This window comes from Hypanus sabinus, chromosome 16, assembly GCF_030144855.1.
Source record: "Hypanus sabinus isolate sHypSab1 chromosome 16, sHypSab1.hap1, whole genome shotgun sequence".
In the NCBI taxonomy this organism is placed as follows: Eukaryota; Metazoa; Chordata; class Chondrichthyes; order Myliobatiformes; family Dasyatidae; genus Hypanus; species Hypanus sabinus.
This window is the reverse complement of record NC_082721.1, coordinates 74,462,564-74,481,372: the sequence shown is the minus strand read 5'-3', so window position 1 is coordinate 74,481,372 and position 18,809 is coordinate 74,462,564. Positions and strand designations below refer to the sequence as shown.

General features: G+C 40.3%; 1 protein-coding gene across 4 annotated transcripts in view; it reads right to left on the bottom strand.

The window, feature by feature from the left end:
- Positions 1–17,672, bottom strand: part of LOC132406450 (hepatic lectin-like) — an 86,890-nt gene extending 69,218 nt beyond the window's left edge. For all 4 annotated transcript variants that reach the window (XM_059992141.1, XM_059992143.1, XM_059992142.1 and 1 more), the window contains exons 1-2: positions 17,524–17,672; positions 16,311–16,430 (exon numbers count right to left, since the gene is read on the bottom strand). In XM_059992141.1, coding sequence (XP_059848124.1) covers positions 16,311–16,430; positions 17,524–17,614 — 211 coding nt within the window. In that variant the 5' untranslated portion in view covers positions 17,615–17,672. The remainder of the gene's footprint in view (positions 1–16,310; positions 16,431–17,523) is intronic.
- Positions 17,673–18,809: the final 1,137 nt, after the last annotated feature.

Below are 18,809 nucleotides of genomic sequence, written 5' to 3'. Positions count from 1 at the left end.
GGTCTTATGGTGCTCTGAGTGAAGAATTTTCCCCTTCTCCCCCTTTAAACTTTTCACCTTTCATGGTTAACCCATTACATCTAGTTGTACCCCCACCCGACCACAGTGGAAAAAATCTGCTCATATTTATCATATCTGTACTTTTCATGATATTGTGTACTTTTTACAATCCTCTCCATTACAAGAACTATGGTTCCTAACCTGATCATTTTTCCATACAACTCAAGTCCAGCAGAAAAAGGAAATTCTTTGTTAATGTTCTCTTTCCTTTTTGAAATGTATTTATATATTTTTCTGTAGGTTAAGTGACCAAACTGGACAAAACACTCAAACTTAAGCCTCAGCCATGTCTTATACAAGTTCAACGTAACATCCAATTTTATTTACTCAAAACTCTTATTTATGAAGACTAATCTGCCAAAACCAAAGGCATGATGGGTCTGCATTGCAAAGACTGTCCGATGATTTAGAATTACAATGTTAGAAAAAAAATCACATAGTCATCCACATGCTCTTACAGTTTGTTGGGGTTGCTAAAGCCCTGCATATTCATCCTTTGCATATAAATTTGGATAATAACATATCTTCCAGAAGAACATAATGGTTGACCAGTTTCTTTATTGTGCATCACAGTTTATTCAAGGACAATAAATTTTTTCCCCCAGATAGTACCATAAGCACTTCTTGAAGACAAGGGAAATATGTACAAATATGAATGTCATTTCTCTTCTTCACACCCAAAAATTCTGTCCTTATTAGATGAGTGAAGAATATAAGGGTATGAAGATTGTCCTAGATTGAGAGCAATAGGCTGCCGTTGCTTTGGATTGGTGTATATCTCAGGTCACTAATTTAGCATGCAACATGTGAGAAAGAAAAATAGTTTAGAGAGGGTTCACTTGTCTATTGCAGGCCTGCAAAATGATCTCTTTGAGGATTAGAGATGGTTTTTTGTGTAGAGGAAACAGAGGAAAGTTTTTCGAGTGCTGAAATTCATGAGGAATCTCAGAAGAGCAAATCAGATCGATTTTACCAAAACCTAGTTAGTGAGTTTAATGCAGTTTGTAGGATTAGGATATTAGGAGATTAGGATAACATTGTGATGATGTGGCTTGACCTGGAACTCACTATCTTGAATTTTTGGAATGGGAGGGGCATTAAATCCACTTATCCAATACTCAGATATGTGTTGCAGATGCTATGACGTGTATATCGTAATTAGGTTTCAATTGGTTGGTGCTTTTCCGATGGGCATTGTCTGGATTGAACTGCTGACTTCCAGCGTTATTCTTCTTTCTCAGACATACAATAAATCAACATGTTTATGCAGATTTACTTTTATGTTTGAAGTCTGTCAAAACTTTGAAGCTGCAGTACACAAAATAATAAAAACAATCTCCTGCATTTTGATGCAAATTAGACAGATTATTTACAGATCTCCATCCAGAATGGGGGCATACTGAATGTATTCGCAATACACATTAGTGAATAGAATGAGAGCTCAGCTGCTGTCGGAATATTTAACACCTTTAGAAAGTGGTATTTTCATAGAGAATGGTGGATGTTGAATCCATTCTAAGAAGGAAAATTATGTCATGCAGAGTGGACAACAAATTAACTTTGGCCAGCTCATAAACATTTGCAACAAAGTTCCAAGAAACTAGAACTTAAAATATCTCTGGGCTCCATTCTTGCAGTCTAAAGTTAATTTTCGTTCAGCAGTAGGATGTGAGAAAGAGGAAGTACATTTTACTTCCCTCATTCTGTTTTCCTTGGTTTATAGCTGAAGGAGTAGGTCATTCGGCCCTTAGAGCCGGCACTGCCATTCACTGTGATCATGGCAGATCATCCTCAATCAATACTGTATTCCTGCCTTCTCCCCAAATCCCTTGACTCCGCTATCTTTAAGATCTCTATCTTACTCTTTCTTGAAAGCATCCAGAGAATTGTCCTCCATTGCCTTCTGAGGCAGAGCATTCCACAGATCGTTTCTTTGGAAAGGTAAGATGTCAAGAATATCGCTGGAAAAATTGACATGGAAATTTGATCTAGGAGGGTTACAATTTCCAAATTTTAAGAATTATTATAAAGCAAACCAACTTAAATATATTGCATCTTTTTTTTTGAGAAGGATAAACCGGCATGGATTAGAATAGAACTACATAAAATAGGAGAAAATACACCAGTAGATTTTATATATAAATGGGAATCTAAATGGATAAGGGAAAAGAAAGAATCTCCTATATTAAAACATTTGATTGACTTATGGAATAAGATAAATGTTGATGATGAGACAAAGAAATCTTTATTAGCAAAGAGATCTTTAATTCAAAATAGACTTATTCCTTTTACAATGGATAATCAACTTTTATATAATTGGTTTCAAAAAGGGATTAGATATATAGGAGATTGTTTTGAAGGAGGTATATTAATGTAATTTGATCAATTAAAGAATAAATATAAAGTATCAAACAATACTCTTTTTTGTTACTTCCAAATAAGAGCTTATTTAAGAGAAAAATTAGGTCAAACAATGTTATTGCCGAAATCTAATAAAATAGAAACTTTAATTCAAAAAGGAAAGATTATCTCTTGTATGTATAACTTGATTCAAAAACAGGCAATTAAACAAGGAGTCCATAAGTCAAGACAAAAATGGGAAAGTGGCTTGAATATTAAAATTAAAGAAACAAATTGATCAAGACTATGTCTTGATAGTATGACAAATACAATAAATGTCTGGTTAAGATTAGTGCAATATAATGTTTTACATCAATTATATATTACACCACAAAAAATAAATTAATTAAACCCAAATTTATCCGATCAGTGTTTCCGATGTAAACAAGACATCATTTTTTCCTCAACTCCGTTTTAAATGGCGGAACACTTATTCTTAAACTGTGGCCTCTGGTTCTGATCTCGCCCAAAATCGGGAACATGTTTCCTGCCTCTAGCATGTCCAATCCCTTAATAATCTTATATGCTTCAATCAGATCCCCTGTCATCCTTCTATATTCCAGTGTATACAAGCCCAATTTTCTCCAATCTTTCAACATATGGCAGTCCCGCCATCCTGGAAATTAACCTCGTGAACTTATGCTGCACTTTCTCAATAGCAAGAATGTCCTTCCTCAAATTTGGAGACGAAGGGTCTCAGCCCGAAACGTCGATAGTGCTTCTTCCTATAGATGCTGCTCGGTCTGCTGTGTTCCACCAGCATTTTGTGTGTGTTGCTTGAATTTCCACCATCTGCAGATTTCCTTGTGTCTGCTAAGAATCTAAATCCCAGCCAGAACAGCCAGAAGTGGTTGAGCACCAGCTGCTCAGCCACACATTCGGATCCCCTATCTTCCTGTTCCTGCCCTTACCAGCACGAGGAACTCGAAGCAAACTGGAGATAACCACCCTGGAGGTCCTGCTTTTCAGCCTTCTTATGGGTTTTCTGAAGGTACGCTGCAGAATACCTTTCCTCTTTTTCCCAATGTCATTTGTGCCAACATGCCCTACCACTTCTGGCTGTTCATCTTCACTCTTGAGGATGTCCATGACGTCCTGGATCCTGGCACCAGGGAGGAAACACACCATCCTTAGATCCCACCTGTTGCCACAGAAACACCTTTCTGTACCTCTCACTATGGAGTCCCCTACTACCACAGGTCTGTCTGCCCTCTGTCTCCTCTGCTTTGCTTCAGTGCCAATTTTTGACTCACAGACCTGTCCGCCTCTCAGACTGGCTGTGTCTTCTGTCCCGACTGCTTCAAAGAGTGTGAACCTGTTTTCAAGAGGTACATCCCCCAGGTTCTCCTGTACTCCAAGCATCCATCCCTTCCTCATCATCACCCCCCTTCTCTCTTCTGGTATCTTTGGTGTAATGGTCTTGCTGTAGGTCCTGTCCAGAAAGCTCTTATTTTCCCAGATGAACCTGACGTCATCCAGTTGATTTTCCTGTGCCCCAACACAGTCCTTCAGGAGTTGAACCTGGACACACTCTCCACAGTTGTAGCAGCCAGAAGCACCATCAGTGTCGCTGACCTTCCACATCATGCAAGCATCACACTGAATCAGTTTACCTGTCATTTCTTCACCACTTACACCCTTTCCTGCTGTGACATAGTCTCCTCTCTCAGCCTCCTCACCGAGGACTCTTGAGCCAAAGATTTGCACTTTTCCACAAGGCACTTCCCCTGACAAGGCCACTGCCCTAGAGCAAACCTTGGTTATATTTGCTGATAAATTGACTAATTTGTTTCACTTGATGAACCTCTGCCAACCTTGAAGACAGGAAGTATTTGAAGTTTATAACACTAAATGCAATTGCAGTGCCCACCAACTGAAAGTGTGCGAAGAGTCTCCGAAGAAGTTTTCTGCATTACTAAAGGAAGTCAATGGCTTATGCTCCCATTCTGGAAACAAAATTAATCACTCACATTAATCATACTAAATTCTGTTATACCATGAATTATCATAGCTACAATCACCCCAATCACCTGAGTTACCTCACTTTGCAAAACTGTTGACTGCAGGAAAAAAAAACATGCTAGGCTCTAAACAGCACATTTGCTATTCCCTGGGATTTGTGATATTGGATATCAATTGGAAATTTGATGTCAACGGCTTTGCAGGCGTTCCGACTTTCCGGAGGCCCAATCGGCGGCAGGTACACAGTACCGAGAATTCAGTAAAAGTACAGAACAGACATGTGGGGTAGCCAATCTTGGTAGTAGGACAACACTGAGAGTAGGAGTGTCAGTCTATGACTCAAGAGGCTTAGGGATTGAAACAGGTCAGAAAACTTAGTTTTTGTAACCCATTGTACAGTGCAGGCGGGATGACAGATATGACAGAGGATGCTCCTTCTGTAAGATGTGGGAATTCAAGGTCTCCTGGATGACTACACCTGTGGGATGTTCAGCCAAGTCCATCTCATGAAGGGCTGCATTAATGTGCTGTAGATGGCGATGGATGAACTTAGGATCATCCAGAAGGCAGAGAAATTCATAGATATGATTGTTGAGCAGGTGGTTACACATGGAGTGCAGAATTCAGAATCAGAATCAGGTTTATTATCACAGGCATGGGACATGAAATTTGTTAACTTAACAGCAGCAGCATTTCAAAACAATACATAATCTAGCATAGAGAAAATAGTAATAAAAAATAAAATATATAAATAAACAAGTAAATCAACTATGCATAATGAATAGATTTTTTTAAAAAACGTGCAAAAACAGAAATACTGTATATTAAAAAAGTGAGGTAATGTCCAAAGCTTCAATGTCCATTTTGGAATCGGATGGCAGCGTGTGCTTTCAGGCTTCTGTATCTCCCCCCGATGGCAACATTGAGAAAAGGGCATCCTCTGGGTGCTAGAGGTCTTTAATAACGGATGCTGCCTTTTTGAGACAACGCTTCCTAAAGATGTCCTGGGTACTTTGTAGGCTAGTACCCAAGATGGAGCTGACTAGCTTTTCAAACTTCTGCAAATTCTTTCAGTCCTGTGCAGTAGCTCCTGCACACCAGACAGTGATGCACCCCATCAGAATGCTCTCCGTGGTAGCACTATAAAAGTTTTTGAGAGTATTTGTTGAGATGCCAAATCTCTTCAAACACCGAATAGACGCTGTCTTGCCTTTCCTGAAGCCCACAATCAGCTATTTAGTCTTACTGATGCTGTGCCAGGTTGTTGCCTCTGCACTATTCCACTTGTTGGCATATCTGAATCTTGTATGCCCTCTTGTCACCACCTGAGATTCTACCAACAATGGAATAGATGAGTAAACAACAAGAGAGGTGCAGGGAGAATGAAGTCAGTGGTATGTTCTGTTCTGGCCATTCCCATCAGCAAGGTATACCCTTCTGGATAGTATTGAGTGGGATGCCCTGTCTGGGCAGAGCAGACTAATAGCCCTGTGGTCATCTCTGAGCCTCAGAATGGGAGGGTGAGATCAGGTGGAACAAAAGTCACAGGGAACTCAACAGTTACATGGACAGATAGGAGATTCTGCAGCCACAAAAGAGACTCCAGGATAGTCTCCCAGGTGTTAGGATCCAGGATATCTCTGAGCAGTTGCAGACTATACCTGTAGGGGTGCTGAGCAGCCAGAGGTATTACTACATGTCAACACTCCAGCAGGCAAAAAAGGTGGGCCATTAATAATCAGGGATAGCATCACGGCTACCGTAAAGGAGGAAGTCATGGAGTGATTGTCTATTGAGTTATTGTGGGTGGAAGTCAAAAACAGTAAAGGGACAAATAATCTATTTGGTGTTTTTAAGACTCCCAAGAGTAGCAGAGACATCAAGGAACAAATAGGGAGGCAAATTCTGGAAAGGTGCAATAATAATAGGGTTGTTTGCCTGGGAAATTTTAACTTTCATAATACTGACTGGCATCACCTCAGAGCAATGGGTTGAGGTGAGGTGGAATTTGTTGTATGTGCAGGGATATTTCCTGACCAAACAGATGATAAGGTGTGCTTGATCTGGTCTTGGGAAACGAACTTGGTCAGGTACCATTTCTCTAGGTGGGAAAGCATTTTTGATGTAGTGATCACAACTCTATTTCCTTTACCATAGCACTGAAGAAGGATAGGAGCAGAGAATTTGGGAAAGCATTGCATTGGGGTAAGAGCAGGAACTTAGGAAAAAAAAAAATAGGAGCAGATGTTCTCAGGGAAATGCACCGTAGAAATGTGGCAAAACTTTCATTGAAGCAGGACTCCGTTAAAAGAACCATGGCATACAAAAGGTGTACAGAATCTAATTAAGAAGAAAAGTTTATGAAAAATTTCAAAAACTAGGTACTGTTAGAGTACCAGAAAATCTCCAGTTTGCCAGGGAGGAGCTCTGGAATGGAATGAGGAGAGCCTGAAGCAGCCAGGACAAGGCCTTGGCAAGCAGGATTAAGGAAAACCCCAGGACATTCTACAAGTATGTGAAGAGCAAACAAGTGACTCATGTGAGATTAGGACTAAAGAGAACTAAATGTGGGGAAACATGCACCTAGAGGCAGAGGAGATAGCAGAGGTACTTAATTAATATTTTGCTTCAGTATTGACCAGTGAGAAGGACCTTTGCAATTTTGTGTATGTCTTACAGCGGACTGAACCTCTTCACTGACTCGGCATTAAGAAAGTGGATGTGCTGGAGCATCTGAAAGCTATTAAGTTAGATAAATCATGAGGACCAGACAAGACATACACCAGGCTACTGTGGGAGCACAAGAGGAGATCACTGAGTCTCTGCCGATGATCTTTACATTATCAATAGGGACAGGAGAAATACCAGAGGACTGGAATGTTGCCAATGTTGTTCCCTCGATCAAGAAATGGTGTAGAGATGACACAGGAAATTATAGACCAGTGAGTTGTTGGAGAAGGTCCTGAGAAGCAGTATTTATGAGCATTTGTAAGGATACAATCTGATAAGGCATAGTCAGCATGGTTTGGTCAAGTGCAGATCATGCCTATCCAACCTGATTAAATTCTTTGAGAATATAACAAAACATATTGATGAAGGTGGAGCAGTGGAGGAAGTCTATACGGATTTCTGTACGACATTTGATAAAGTTTCCCATGCAAGGGGACTCAAAAAGTAATGAGGCAAGGAGACCTTGCTTTGTGGATCAAGAGTTTGCTATCCCGCAGATGGCAAAGATTGAGGAAGCCCTGCAAGTGTTTGATTCAATTCCTACATCTAACCTCAGGCATTACGCAGCAGTCTGCATCATGACGTCATCATTATTCCATATAACCATATAAACCATATAACAATCACAGCACGGAAACAGGCCATCTTGGCCCTCCTAGTCCGTGCCGAACCCTTAATCTCACCTAGTCCCACCTACCCGCACTCAGCCCATAACCATCCACTCCTTTCCTGTCCATATACCTATCCAATTTTACCTTAAATGACACAACTGAACTGGCCTCTACTACTTCTACAGGAAGCTCATTCCACACAGCTATCACTCTTTGAGTAAAGAAATACCCCCTCGTGTTTCCCTTAAACTTCTGCCCCCTAACTCTCAAATCATGTCCTCTAGTTTGAATCTCCCCTACTCTCAATGGAAACAGCCTGTTCACGTCAACTCTATCTATCCCTCTCAAAATTTTAAATACCTCGATCAAATCCCCCCTCAACCTTCTACGCTCCAATGAATAGAGACCTAACTTATTCAACCTTTCTCTGTAACTTAATTGCTGAAACCCAGGTAACATCCTAGTAAATCGTCTCTGCACTCTCTCTAATTTATTGATATCTTTCCTATAATTCGGTGACCAGAACTCCACACAATATTCCAAATTTGGCCTTACCAATGCCTTGTACAACTTTAGCATTACATCCCAACTTCTGTACTCAATGCTTTGATTTATAAAGGCCAGTGTTCCAAAAGCCCTCTTCACCACCCTATCTACATGAGACTCCACTTTCAAGGAACTATGCACAGTTATTCCTAGATCTCTCTGTTCCTCTGCATTCCTCAATGCCCTACCATTTACTCTGTATGTTCTATTTGGATTATTCCTGCCAAAATGTAGAACCTCACACTTCTCAGCATTAAACTCCATCTGCCAACGTTCAGCCCATTCATCTAACCGGCATAAATCTCCCTGCAAGCTTTGAAAATCCACCTCATTATCCACAACACCTCCTACCTTAGTATCATCGGCATATTTACTAATCCAACTTACCACTCCATCATCCAGATCATTTATGTATATTACAAACAACATTGGGCCCAAAACAGATCCCTGAGGCACCCCGCTAGTCACCAGCCTCCATCCCGATAAACAATTATCCACCACTACTCTCTGGCATCTCCCATCTAGCCACTGTTGAATCCATTTTATTACTCCAGCATTAATACCTAACGACTGAACCTTCTTAACTAACCTTCCATGTGGAACTTTGTCAAAGGCTTTGCTGAAGTCCCTATAGACTACATCCACTGCCTTACCCTTGTCAACATTCCTCGTAACTTCTTCAAAAAATTCAATAAGGTTTGTCAAACATGACCTTCCACGCACAAATCCATGCTGGCTACTTCTAATCAGATCCCGTCTATCCAGATAATTATAAATACTATCTCTAAGAATACTTTCCATTAATTTACCCACCACTGATGTCAAACTGACAGGTCTATAATTGCTAGGCTTCCTTCTAGAACCCTTTTTAAACAATGGAACCACATGAGCAATATGCCAATCCTCCGGCACAATCCCCGTTTCTAATGACATATTAAAGATCTCCATCAGAGCTCCTGCTATTTCTACACAAACTTCCCTCAAGGTCCTGGGAATATCCTGTCAGGACCCGGAGATTTATCCACTTTTAAATTTCCTAAAAGCGCCAGTACCTCCACCTCTTTAATTGTCATAGGTTCCATAACTTCCTTACTTGTTTCCCACACCTTAGACAATTCAATATCCTTCTCCTTAGTGAATACCGAAGAGAAGAAATCATTCAAAATCTCTCCCATCTCCTTCGGTTCCACACGTAGCTGACCACTCTGATTCTCTAAGGGGCCAATTTTATCCCTCACTATCCTCTTGCTTTTAATATAACTGTAGAAACCTTTCGGATTTACTTTCACCTTATTTGCCAAACCAACCTCGTATCTTCTTTTAGCTTTTCTAATCTCTTTCTTAAGATTCCTTTTACATTCTTTATATTCCTCGAGCAATTCCTTTACTCCATGCTGCCTATATCTATTGTAGACATCCCTCTTTTTCTGAACCAAATTTCTAATATCCCTTGAAAACCATGGTGCTCTCAAACCTTTAACCTTTCCTTTCACCCTAGCAGCAACATAAAGATTCTGTACCCTCATAATTTCACCCTTAAATGACCTCCATTTCTCTATTACATCCTTCCCATAAAACAACTTGACCCAATCCACTCTCTATAAATCCCTTCGCATCCCCTCAAAGTTAGCCTTTCTCCAATCAAAAATATCAACTCTAGGTCCAGTCCTGTCCTTCTCCATAATTATATTGAAGCTAATGCTATTGTGATCACTGGACCCGAAGTGCTCCCCAACACATAGATCTGTCAGCTGACCTATCGCATTCCCTAACAGGAGATCCAACACTGCCCCATCTCTAGTCAGTACTTCTATGTATTGTTGCAAAAAACTATCCTGCACACATTTCACAAACTCTAAACCATCCAGCCCTTTTACAGAATGAGCTTCCCAGTCTACGTGTGGAAAATTAAAATCTCCCACAATCACCACCTTGTGTTTACTACAAATATCTGCTATCTCCTTACACATTTGCTCTTCCAACTCACGCGCCCCATTAGGTGGCCTATAATACACTCCTATCAGTGTTACTGCACCTTTCCCATTCTTCAATTCCACCCAAATGGTCTCCCTAGAGGAGCTCTCTAATCTATCCTTCCAAAGCACCGCCGTAAGATTTTCTCGGACAAGCAATGCAACACCTCCTCCTCTGGCCCCTCCTACTCTATCACACCTGAAGCTACTAAATCTAGGAATATTTAGTTGCCAATCACACCCTTCCTGCAACCATGTTTCACGAATAGCTACAACATCATAATTCCAGGTATCAATCCACGCTTTAAGCTCATCCACCTTTCTTACAATGCTCCCAGCATTAAATAGATACATTTAAGATACTCTCCATCTCCTCCTCTCTTTCCATCCCTAACAATGCATTCAAATTTATTATCCTTTTCTTTCTTCTCCCCTACATCTTCGGGCTGAGCGCATCCCTTCTCCATCACCTGCTTTTCCTCCCTCACACTGTCTATTTACTTGCTCCACTGGTGAACTAATCTCCTCTCCCATAGTCTCCTCAAATAGTCTCCCGCCCCCCCATCTTACTAGTTTAAAGTCCGCCCTGTAGCCCTAGCAAACCTCCCTGCTAGGATATTGGTCCCCCCCACGATTCAAGTGTAACCCGTCCTTCTTGAACAGGTCACTCCTGCCCCAGAAGAGGTCCCAATGATCCAGAAACTTGAATCCCTGCCCCCTGCTCCAATCCCACAGCCACGCATTCATCCTCCACCTAATTCTATTCCTACTCTCACTGTCGCGTGGCACAGGCAGTAATCCCGAGATTACTACCTTTGCGGTCCTTCTTCTTAACTGCCTTCCTAACTCCCTATACTCTCGTTTCAGGACCTCTTCCCCTTTCCTTCCTATGTCATTGGTACCTACATGTACCATGACCTCTGGCTCTTCACCCTCCCACTTCAGGATATCTTGGACGCGATCAGAAACGTCCCGAATCCTGGCACCAGGGAGGCAAATTACCATCCGGGACTCCCGGTCACCTCCACAGAAATGCCTGTGTGAGCCCCTGACTATTGAGTCCCCTATGTCCTTAAGAACATCGTCACCAATTTGTTGACATTCCCACCTACTGTGTGAGCTTATTAGCATGCATCAACTTCGAGAAGCGACTGTCTCCCGATATCACCTTTAATCCGCTACATCTTGCTCTCTATGAGTTCTGATTCTTTTGTGATATGAAGCTTCCAGAAAAATGAATTTGATTGACATCAAATGTTGCAAGTTCCAGGGAATGGCAAAGTGGAAGAGCTGCTTAGAGGCTACCAATTTTGATTATATTTCCTGTCGTCAATTATTTCGCAAACTAAGTTCACTCATGTGATTGGGGTGGCCAGTGTTATGATAATTTGTGGTATAACAGAAATCGATACGATCAATTTGGGGTGATTAATTTTGTTTCTAGAATTAACGCAGAAGCCATCACCTTATATTGGACAGGACTTCTTGTTTGCAATGCAGAAAACATCAATACGGTGCTCGCTACATTTGGTGAGCACTGCTTTTGCATTCAGTATTATAAACTGGAAACAATTCTTTCCTTTAAACTGGGTGAAATAGAAAGAGGGAAGTCATATCTACTCCGACTTACTCACATACTACTGGGAAACAATCGGAATTTTAGAAAAGAGCACAGAGATATTTTTAGCTTTGAGTTTTTAGTACAAAGTTGGAAGCACCTACGTGCTGAACAAAGATACTTTGATTTGCGCTCTGAATGACAGAATTTTCTTCCCGGAATAGATCCAACATCCACTATTCTTTATGAAATTACAGCCTTCTCACAATGGGAAATATTCCTGCAGTAGCATGGCTCTCATTCTCTTCAATGCTGTGCACTGTGAGTGCACTAAGTATGCCCTCATCATGTATGCAGTCACAGACAGTTGACTTTGTTAAGAAATGAAGTGAATTGTTTTTTTAATATTTTGTGTAATGCAACTTCAAAGCCTTAGACTACAAATATTATCGTGGATCAACATGAACATTTTGAGTTATTGTATATTTGAGAAGGAACAATAATGCAGAAGAAGGACTGGCCTAGATGGGCTGAAAGGTGTTTATTAGCTCTGTACTTCTCTGAAACTCTATGACATTTATTCTGCCTTCTTTGCTCCACATCCTCTGATCCCTATGTTACTACGTATATTATCATCCGTCTTCAACACTGGAAGTTACACAACACGCCAACGCTGCGCAATCCACATAATTTCTCTCTCTTGCTTCCCATGACGATTTCTACTTTCTACTACTTGGTCACTGATCTAGGTATGACATCTTGCTCTTCTGCTTTTTAAAAATATTATCCATGATTTGATGTAGTTCTGACTGGTGGGTTAATTAATCCCTACATCACAAATCTGACATCAAGCAGTGGTGAGCATCATGACCACGCCTTCATTTTGCTAAAGAAGAACATCACCAATTTGTTGCCATTCCCACCTACCATGTGATCTTGCTATCACACATCAACCTTGTGAAATATCTGTCTCCCAATATTACTCTTAATCCCCTCAAACCTTGCACACTGTGTGCTTATTCTTTTGAGATAGGAAACCTTCATGAATACATTTTAGAACATTGAACATAGAACATAGAAATCTACAGAACATTACAGGCCTTCAGTCTATAATGTTATGCCGATCATGTACCCTACTCTAGGAACTGCCTCGAATTTCCCTACCACATAGACCTTTATTTTTCTGACCTCCATGTACCTCTCTAAGTGTTTCTTCAAAAAAACCCTATTGTAACTGCTGCAACCACCGTTGATGGCAGTCCTTTTCCCCGTACACAGCACACTATGTGAAAAGCTTACCTCTGACTTCCACCTTCTACCTATATGCAAGCACCTTAAAACTGTGCCCCTTCGCATTTGCTATTTCAGCCCTGGAAAAAAAGCCTCTAGATATCAACATGTATACAGCTTTTTATCATCTTATACACCTCTATCACATCTGTTGCTCGAAGGAGAAATGGCCAAGTTGACTCAAAATATTGTCATAAGACATGCTCTCGAATCCAAAAAAACATCCTTGTAAATCTCCTCTGCACTTTCTCTTTAGTATCCGCATCCTTCCTGTAGTGAGGTGACAGGAACTGAACACAGTACTCCAGGTAGAGTCAAACTAAAGTCTTGTATAGCTTTAACACAACCTCACTGATCTTGAACTCAGTCCCATGTTAGATGAAGGGGATCACACTATAAGCCTTCTTAACAAAACTGTCAAATTGCACAACTTTGAGGAGAGGTCCAGGAACAAATCTCTGCCAAAGACCACTGGTCACCATCATTGAAACAGAATATGAACCATCTACAACCATCCTGACTGTCACCCTGTTTCCTGTGTCCTACAGTCTATATATTCTGCCTATCCAAATATCTTATATGTTGCTATATTGTCATATATGCCAATGTAGCAAGGCTGGAAAGCTAAAAGGCATGGCTCTCCATCTACTGAAACAGAGTTCCAAAGGTTTATTCTGGTTTAATTCTACTGTTGCATGCCATCTTGGACAATGACTCCCATCCACTCCATAATGTACTGGTTAGGCACAGGAGTACATTCAGCCAGAGATTCATTCCACGGAGATGTAACACTGAGCGGCATAGGAAGTCATTTCTACCTGTGGCCATCAAACTTTACAACTCCTCCCTCGGTGTGTCAGACACCCTGACCCAATAGGCTGGTCCTGGACTTACTTCCATTTGGCATGATTAACCTATTATTATTTAATTATTTATGATTTTATATTGCTATATTTTTTCACTATTCTTGGTTGGTGTGACTGTAACGAAACCCAATTTCCCTTGGGATCAAGAAAGTATGTCTGTCTGTCTGTGATAGGCAACTTGAATATAATTCATTTAATTCCATATTTGTCCTTTATATTGTTTTCTCTTGCAAAAGTAATTCTTCCAGCACCAGAGCTTCTAGTTTTAACAGATCAGACATCACAATATGTGCCACTTTGAACAAGATTCCACCAGTCACATATTCTTCCCTAGTGGCCTTTTGACGTGAGTGTTATTTTTTTTTTGTCTGCCTAGTCACTCGTATTGCTCCATAAATCACTCCCTCTTTTTTAACACCATTTTGAAAATATTACCACAGAATGAACAATGCATGCACTCTCACCTATTCCCTTCTAACAATTCAGCAATCCAGGCAGTCCTACCACGATCATCATTGATTCAATCGGACATCTTGCAACATAGCCTACTGCATTTTGAGTTCACATCGTAGCCTCCCTTCTGCAGGAAAACTATCTGTTAAATGTCTACTTTGCGGAGCAGTGATATTCTTTGCGCAGAAGCATCCAGGGTTTCTTACTATGCACTGCTATCACTTCTATTCTCACTTATCTGTCGCCGGCCTGCATTACTGTCCTCACAAGGCCTCAAACAAACAAGAGGAACAGAACGTCCTTTTTCTCATCTACTAGCAACTATAGCCTTTCAGATTCAATGTCGAATTCTGCAATGTCTGAAAACCCACTTTCTCTGTCTTTATTACAATTGCGTATAAATCATTTGTGATTTCAAGCCAATCCTGTCCATTAGTACAGGATACGTCAGCTAGTTCTTATGATCACGGGATTTTATACTGTTTTAGCCCTATTGGTAGTATCCACCGAAAGTCATTGACAAACGTGATAATATTCATTCCTCTGCCAGCAACCATGCCTAATCCAGAACTCATGCTATTGAACATATTTTTGCTTTACCACTTGGCTGACGATGGCTTTTCTGGTCCTGATCATTATCTGTTTCTTTGCCCTTCTTCAGCAGAAACTGGACAATACACCTTGAATTTCTCTCTGCACAAAAATTATGCTTGCAAGATAATTTGCTGATGCAGGATGACCACTTTTTTGTCTTGTCGCAATGGTATGACTATTTGAAGGTTAAACTTTCACATCTGCCACATACTTTTTCTTTTCATTTGGTTGTACTTCTCCCGGTTTGATTCCATCTACACCGGTTTCTGTTAATCAGTTTACATTATGCAACGCGTCATGTACTTGACTGTTAGCACATGTTTATTATCTTTCTTCAGTCATGCATTGTACTAGATACCGACAAAGTAATCAAGTTTTGATTTGAAATCTGGAGCCGTAAGCATTATGTTACTTACTTTAACGAAATACTAAAAAAAGCCTCTGTAGCTTTCAATTGTTTATGGAAAATGGATGTCTGAAGTTCTAAAATTTACCCTTTTCTTCTGAAACTACAGCACAGAATAATAAAATCAAAAACAAAATTTTGATAAAGTATCATGAGTGCCTAGAGTTTGCACAGTAATGAAGATAGATAGACAGGCAGACGATTAGAGAGAAGGAGAGATGCAGGATGTGGGGGCTATGTATCAGCACTCACCTATCCTGAGTTCACAATGCTTTTGAACTTTTTCTACATTGCCAGTGTGGGGCCTCCAGCTATGCAACTTCTGGCATACTGTCAGACCACTTCCTTCTTTTCAGGCAATATTTCCTCTATTTATAGGGGTTTCTTAAGTACACTAGGTTTTTGACATACTCTAACTCCACACTATGGAAAACAGCATGGGGGAGGACTAGGGACCATGAATGTGATCTTGCAAGTTATGAATATTCTCACGATTTTCTGCTTCAACAAACCCAGTTCTTCTACATTATTTCAATCAATTGAGCCTTTAACTACTGGAACCTGAATAACATTACATAAGTCGTCTTCCGCTAACAACCCGCAAATAAACGTGTCAAAAGATGGGAAAAAAAATGATCTTTCACAAAATAAGTATCTGATTGATGTATGGAACTTAATTCAAGGTTTCCCTTTACACAGCATCCTCGATTTATAACAACGTCACTATGCCTTACTAACTAATACAGCAATAGTAACAACTTTGTTCATATCTCCTAGATATTACATGCATTTACAGAGTTTTGATAATTTGTATTGTGGAGCTAATGTAAAAAAAAAATATTGCATCATTGCACAACTTACTCAGCATAACTGCAGTGATGATAGCCACAACGGACAGCAAGATGCTGACACCCAGGAGGACATAGATCACTCTGAGAGAGAGGTTTCTTTGGGCCAGCTCCATTGGCTGGACACGGCACTCTGCAAAATTCAAGTGAAAATCATCACTGAGAGAAAGATGTAGAATCCAAATCTTTCTTGATCTGGATACAGGAAGAGACAATATCTGACCATCCAACAGCTAACTTCACACTATAAAATTTGTTCCCCTTTGTATGTTTGACATAAAATTCCACAGGGAACAGAACAGGTGCATGTTCTGCATATTTCCAGAACAGCATCTATTCAACAATGGGAGAGTCTAAGACCAGAGGACACAAACCAAAAAGCTAAGGATCACTTTGGGACAAAGAGGAGGAAAGATTTCTTTACCTAGAAATGGTCCACCTGTGGAAGTAATTGCAACAGACGGCTGTAGAAGGCAATCCTTGCGTTTATTTAAAATGGGGTTGATGGGTTCTTGAACAGTTAGGGTGTCTAAGCTAACAGGAGAATGGCATTGAGGGGGAAAATAAATCAACTATTTTTGAATGGTGAAGCATATTTGATGGACAGATTGGTCTAATTCTTTTTAAGTTCTGTTACTGAAACATCATCATTTCTATAATCTTTCTACAAGTAAAGCTTTCAGTCGGTAATCCTTGGATTTACTGTTTCACCTTCTCTGTATTTAATTCAAAGGAGTATGCTTTGCTACTCTCCAATTCATCTTCTGATTCGGAATGTTGCAGAAGATGATAAGGCTCCCCGGGAAGCGGATACATATACTGGAAATATTGGATAGTAACTGCATTCTCTCAGACTAGACTTATACATGAATAAATGGAATTCTGCCCTCTCATATCTTTCACACTTCAATATGTCACTTCACTCAATTTTGCATTAGACAGTTTTACCTCAATCTCTCCACATATCATTGGTCATAAGAGAAGAACGCTTGACTTCTCAGGGCTATTCATCCCCATTTCAGGTTATGTTAGTAACACTTGCCTCTGAAGCAAAATCATGTTTCATTTCCCTTCTACCATTCAAATCAGCTCAGCCTTTTGAGGGGTTCTACTGACAACATGCACTGTCGAATGTCCTTTTTACTTCTGTTAATCAATCTGAAGTTGCAAAATTGTTTCTCAGTAATTTAGAAGTAACACGTGAAATAGGCGACATTGGCATTTACCTGGCTTCAAAGATTCTCCGTTGTCACCCGCTCTTCCACTTCGGCATTCAACAAGTTCTTTAGCATTTTCATAAGTATTCTCCAACTCCATGCTTTCAGTTGTCACATTTCTTGGCTTTGAACAACTTGTGAGATAAAAGGGAAGCAAAATTCTTTAATGCACTTCCTCTTACTGAGCTGCCAGCATTGCATTTTGAATTTAGAAGTCTCAAGTGTGCAAAGGGAATGCAGATAGCTGTACTTTAGGCATTGGTATTGAAAGCATTTGTACCATGAGCTGACCAATGTGAATCAGCTTTGGCTTCCATATGAAATGAATTGTTTATGCAAATAGTGAACAACAGAGGTTCCAACACAGACTATTAGGGATCCCGACGTGCCAGAGGCTTCCGGTGAGGGAATCGGATTTCAGCCATCACTATCTGCTTCCCAGCACTGTGGCAATTGTTAGCTACATCTCGCTAGCTTCACCTGAATCCCATAGAACTCATTTTGGAAGTGTGTGAAACACTGTATGTTCTACAAAGTGAAACAGCCAACTTATTTTTCATGTTGCATTGATTTGAGAAACAACTCCAACCTTCCAACCAGAAAGTCAATTCAATTGAATGTCAAATTGTATAAATTACTGTATTTCATTTCTATTTCCATCAAAGGGGCAATTCCCACCGTTTCTCACAAATGAGCCAAGTTGTCTTGATGATTTTCCTTCTCCCTCAATGTAAACTGGACAACATCGCCCGATTATAGCCGTGAATTTCACAATATTGATAACAATATTATAGGTGTTATCATTCTCCAAATGACCACTAGGACTAATCAGTATAATAACCATGGCCTCACTCTCTCACAGACATTTAAATTTCCAGTCCTCCCTTCTCCTTATTGCCTGCAATTTCTAGCTTTTATCCAGACCATGAAAACGTCCTGCATGGTATCTCTAAACTCCTTCCGTTGCCTCCTCACATTTACACATCACTCCCACAAAAACCTCAGCTATACCGGAGACTTGTTAAGGCTAGTCAGCTAGGCCCTGAATAGCTGAAGCATCATTTCCTTTTCAGCAGCCATAATATGTTGTTCAGCAGTAATATCTTGTTCTCTGCCTTATCATCCACTGACAAAGAAAGTGGCCCGACCGAAATTCCTTTATTGAGGAGAGGTGATAGATCTGAAGAATTAATTTTGTTCTCTCTCTGCAAATGCTGATTGATCTGTTTCATGAATTCCACCAAAATAAATATCTAGCAATGCTCATGACATTATGGCTTTCCTTCCAATATACA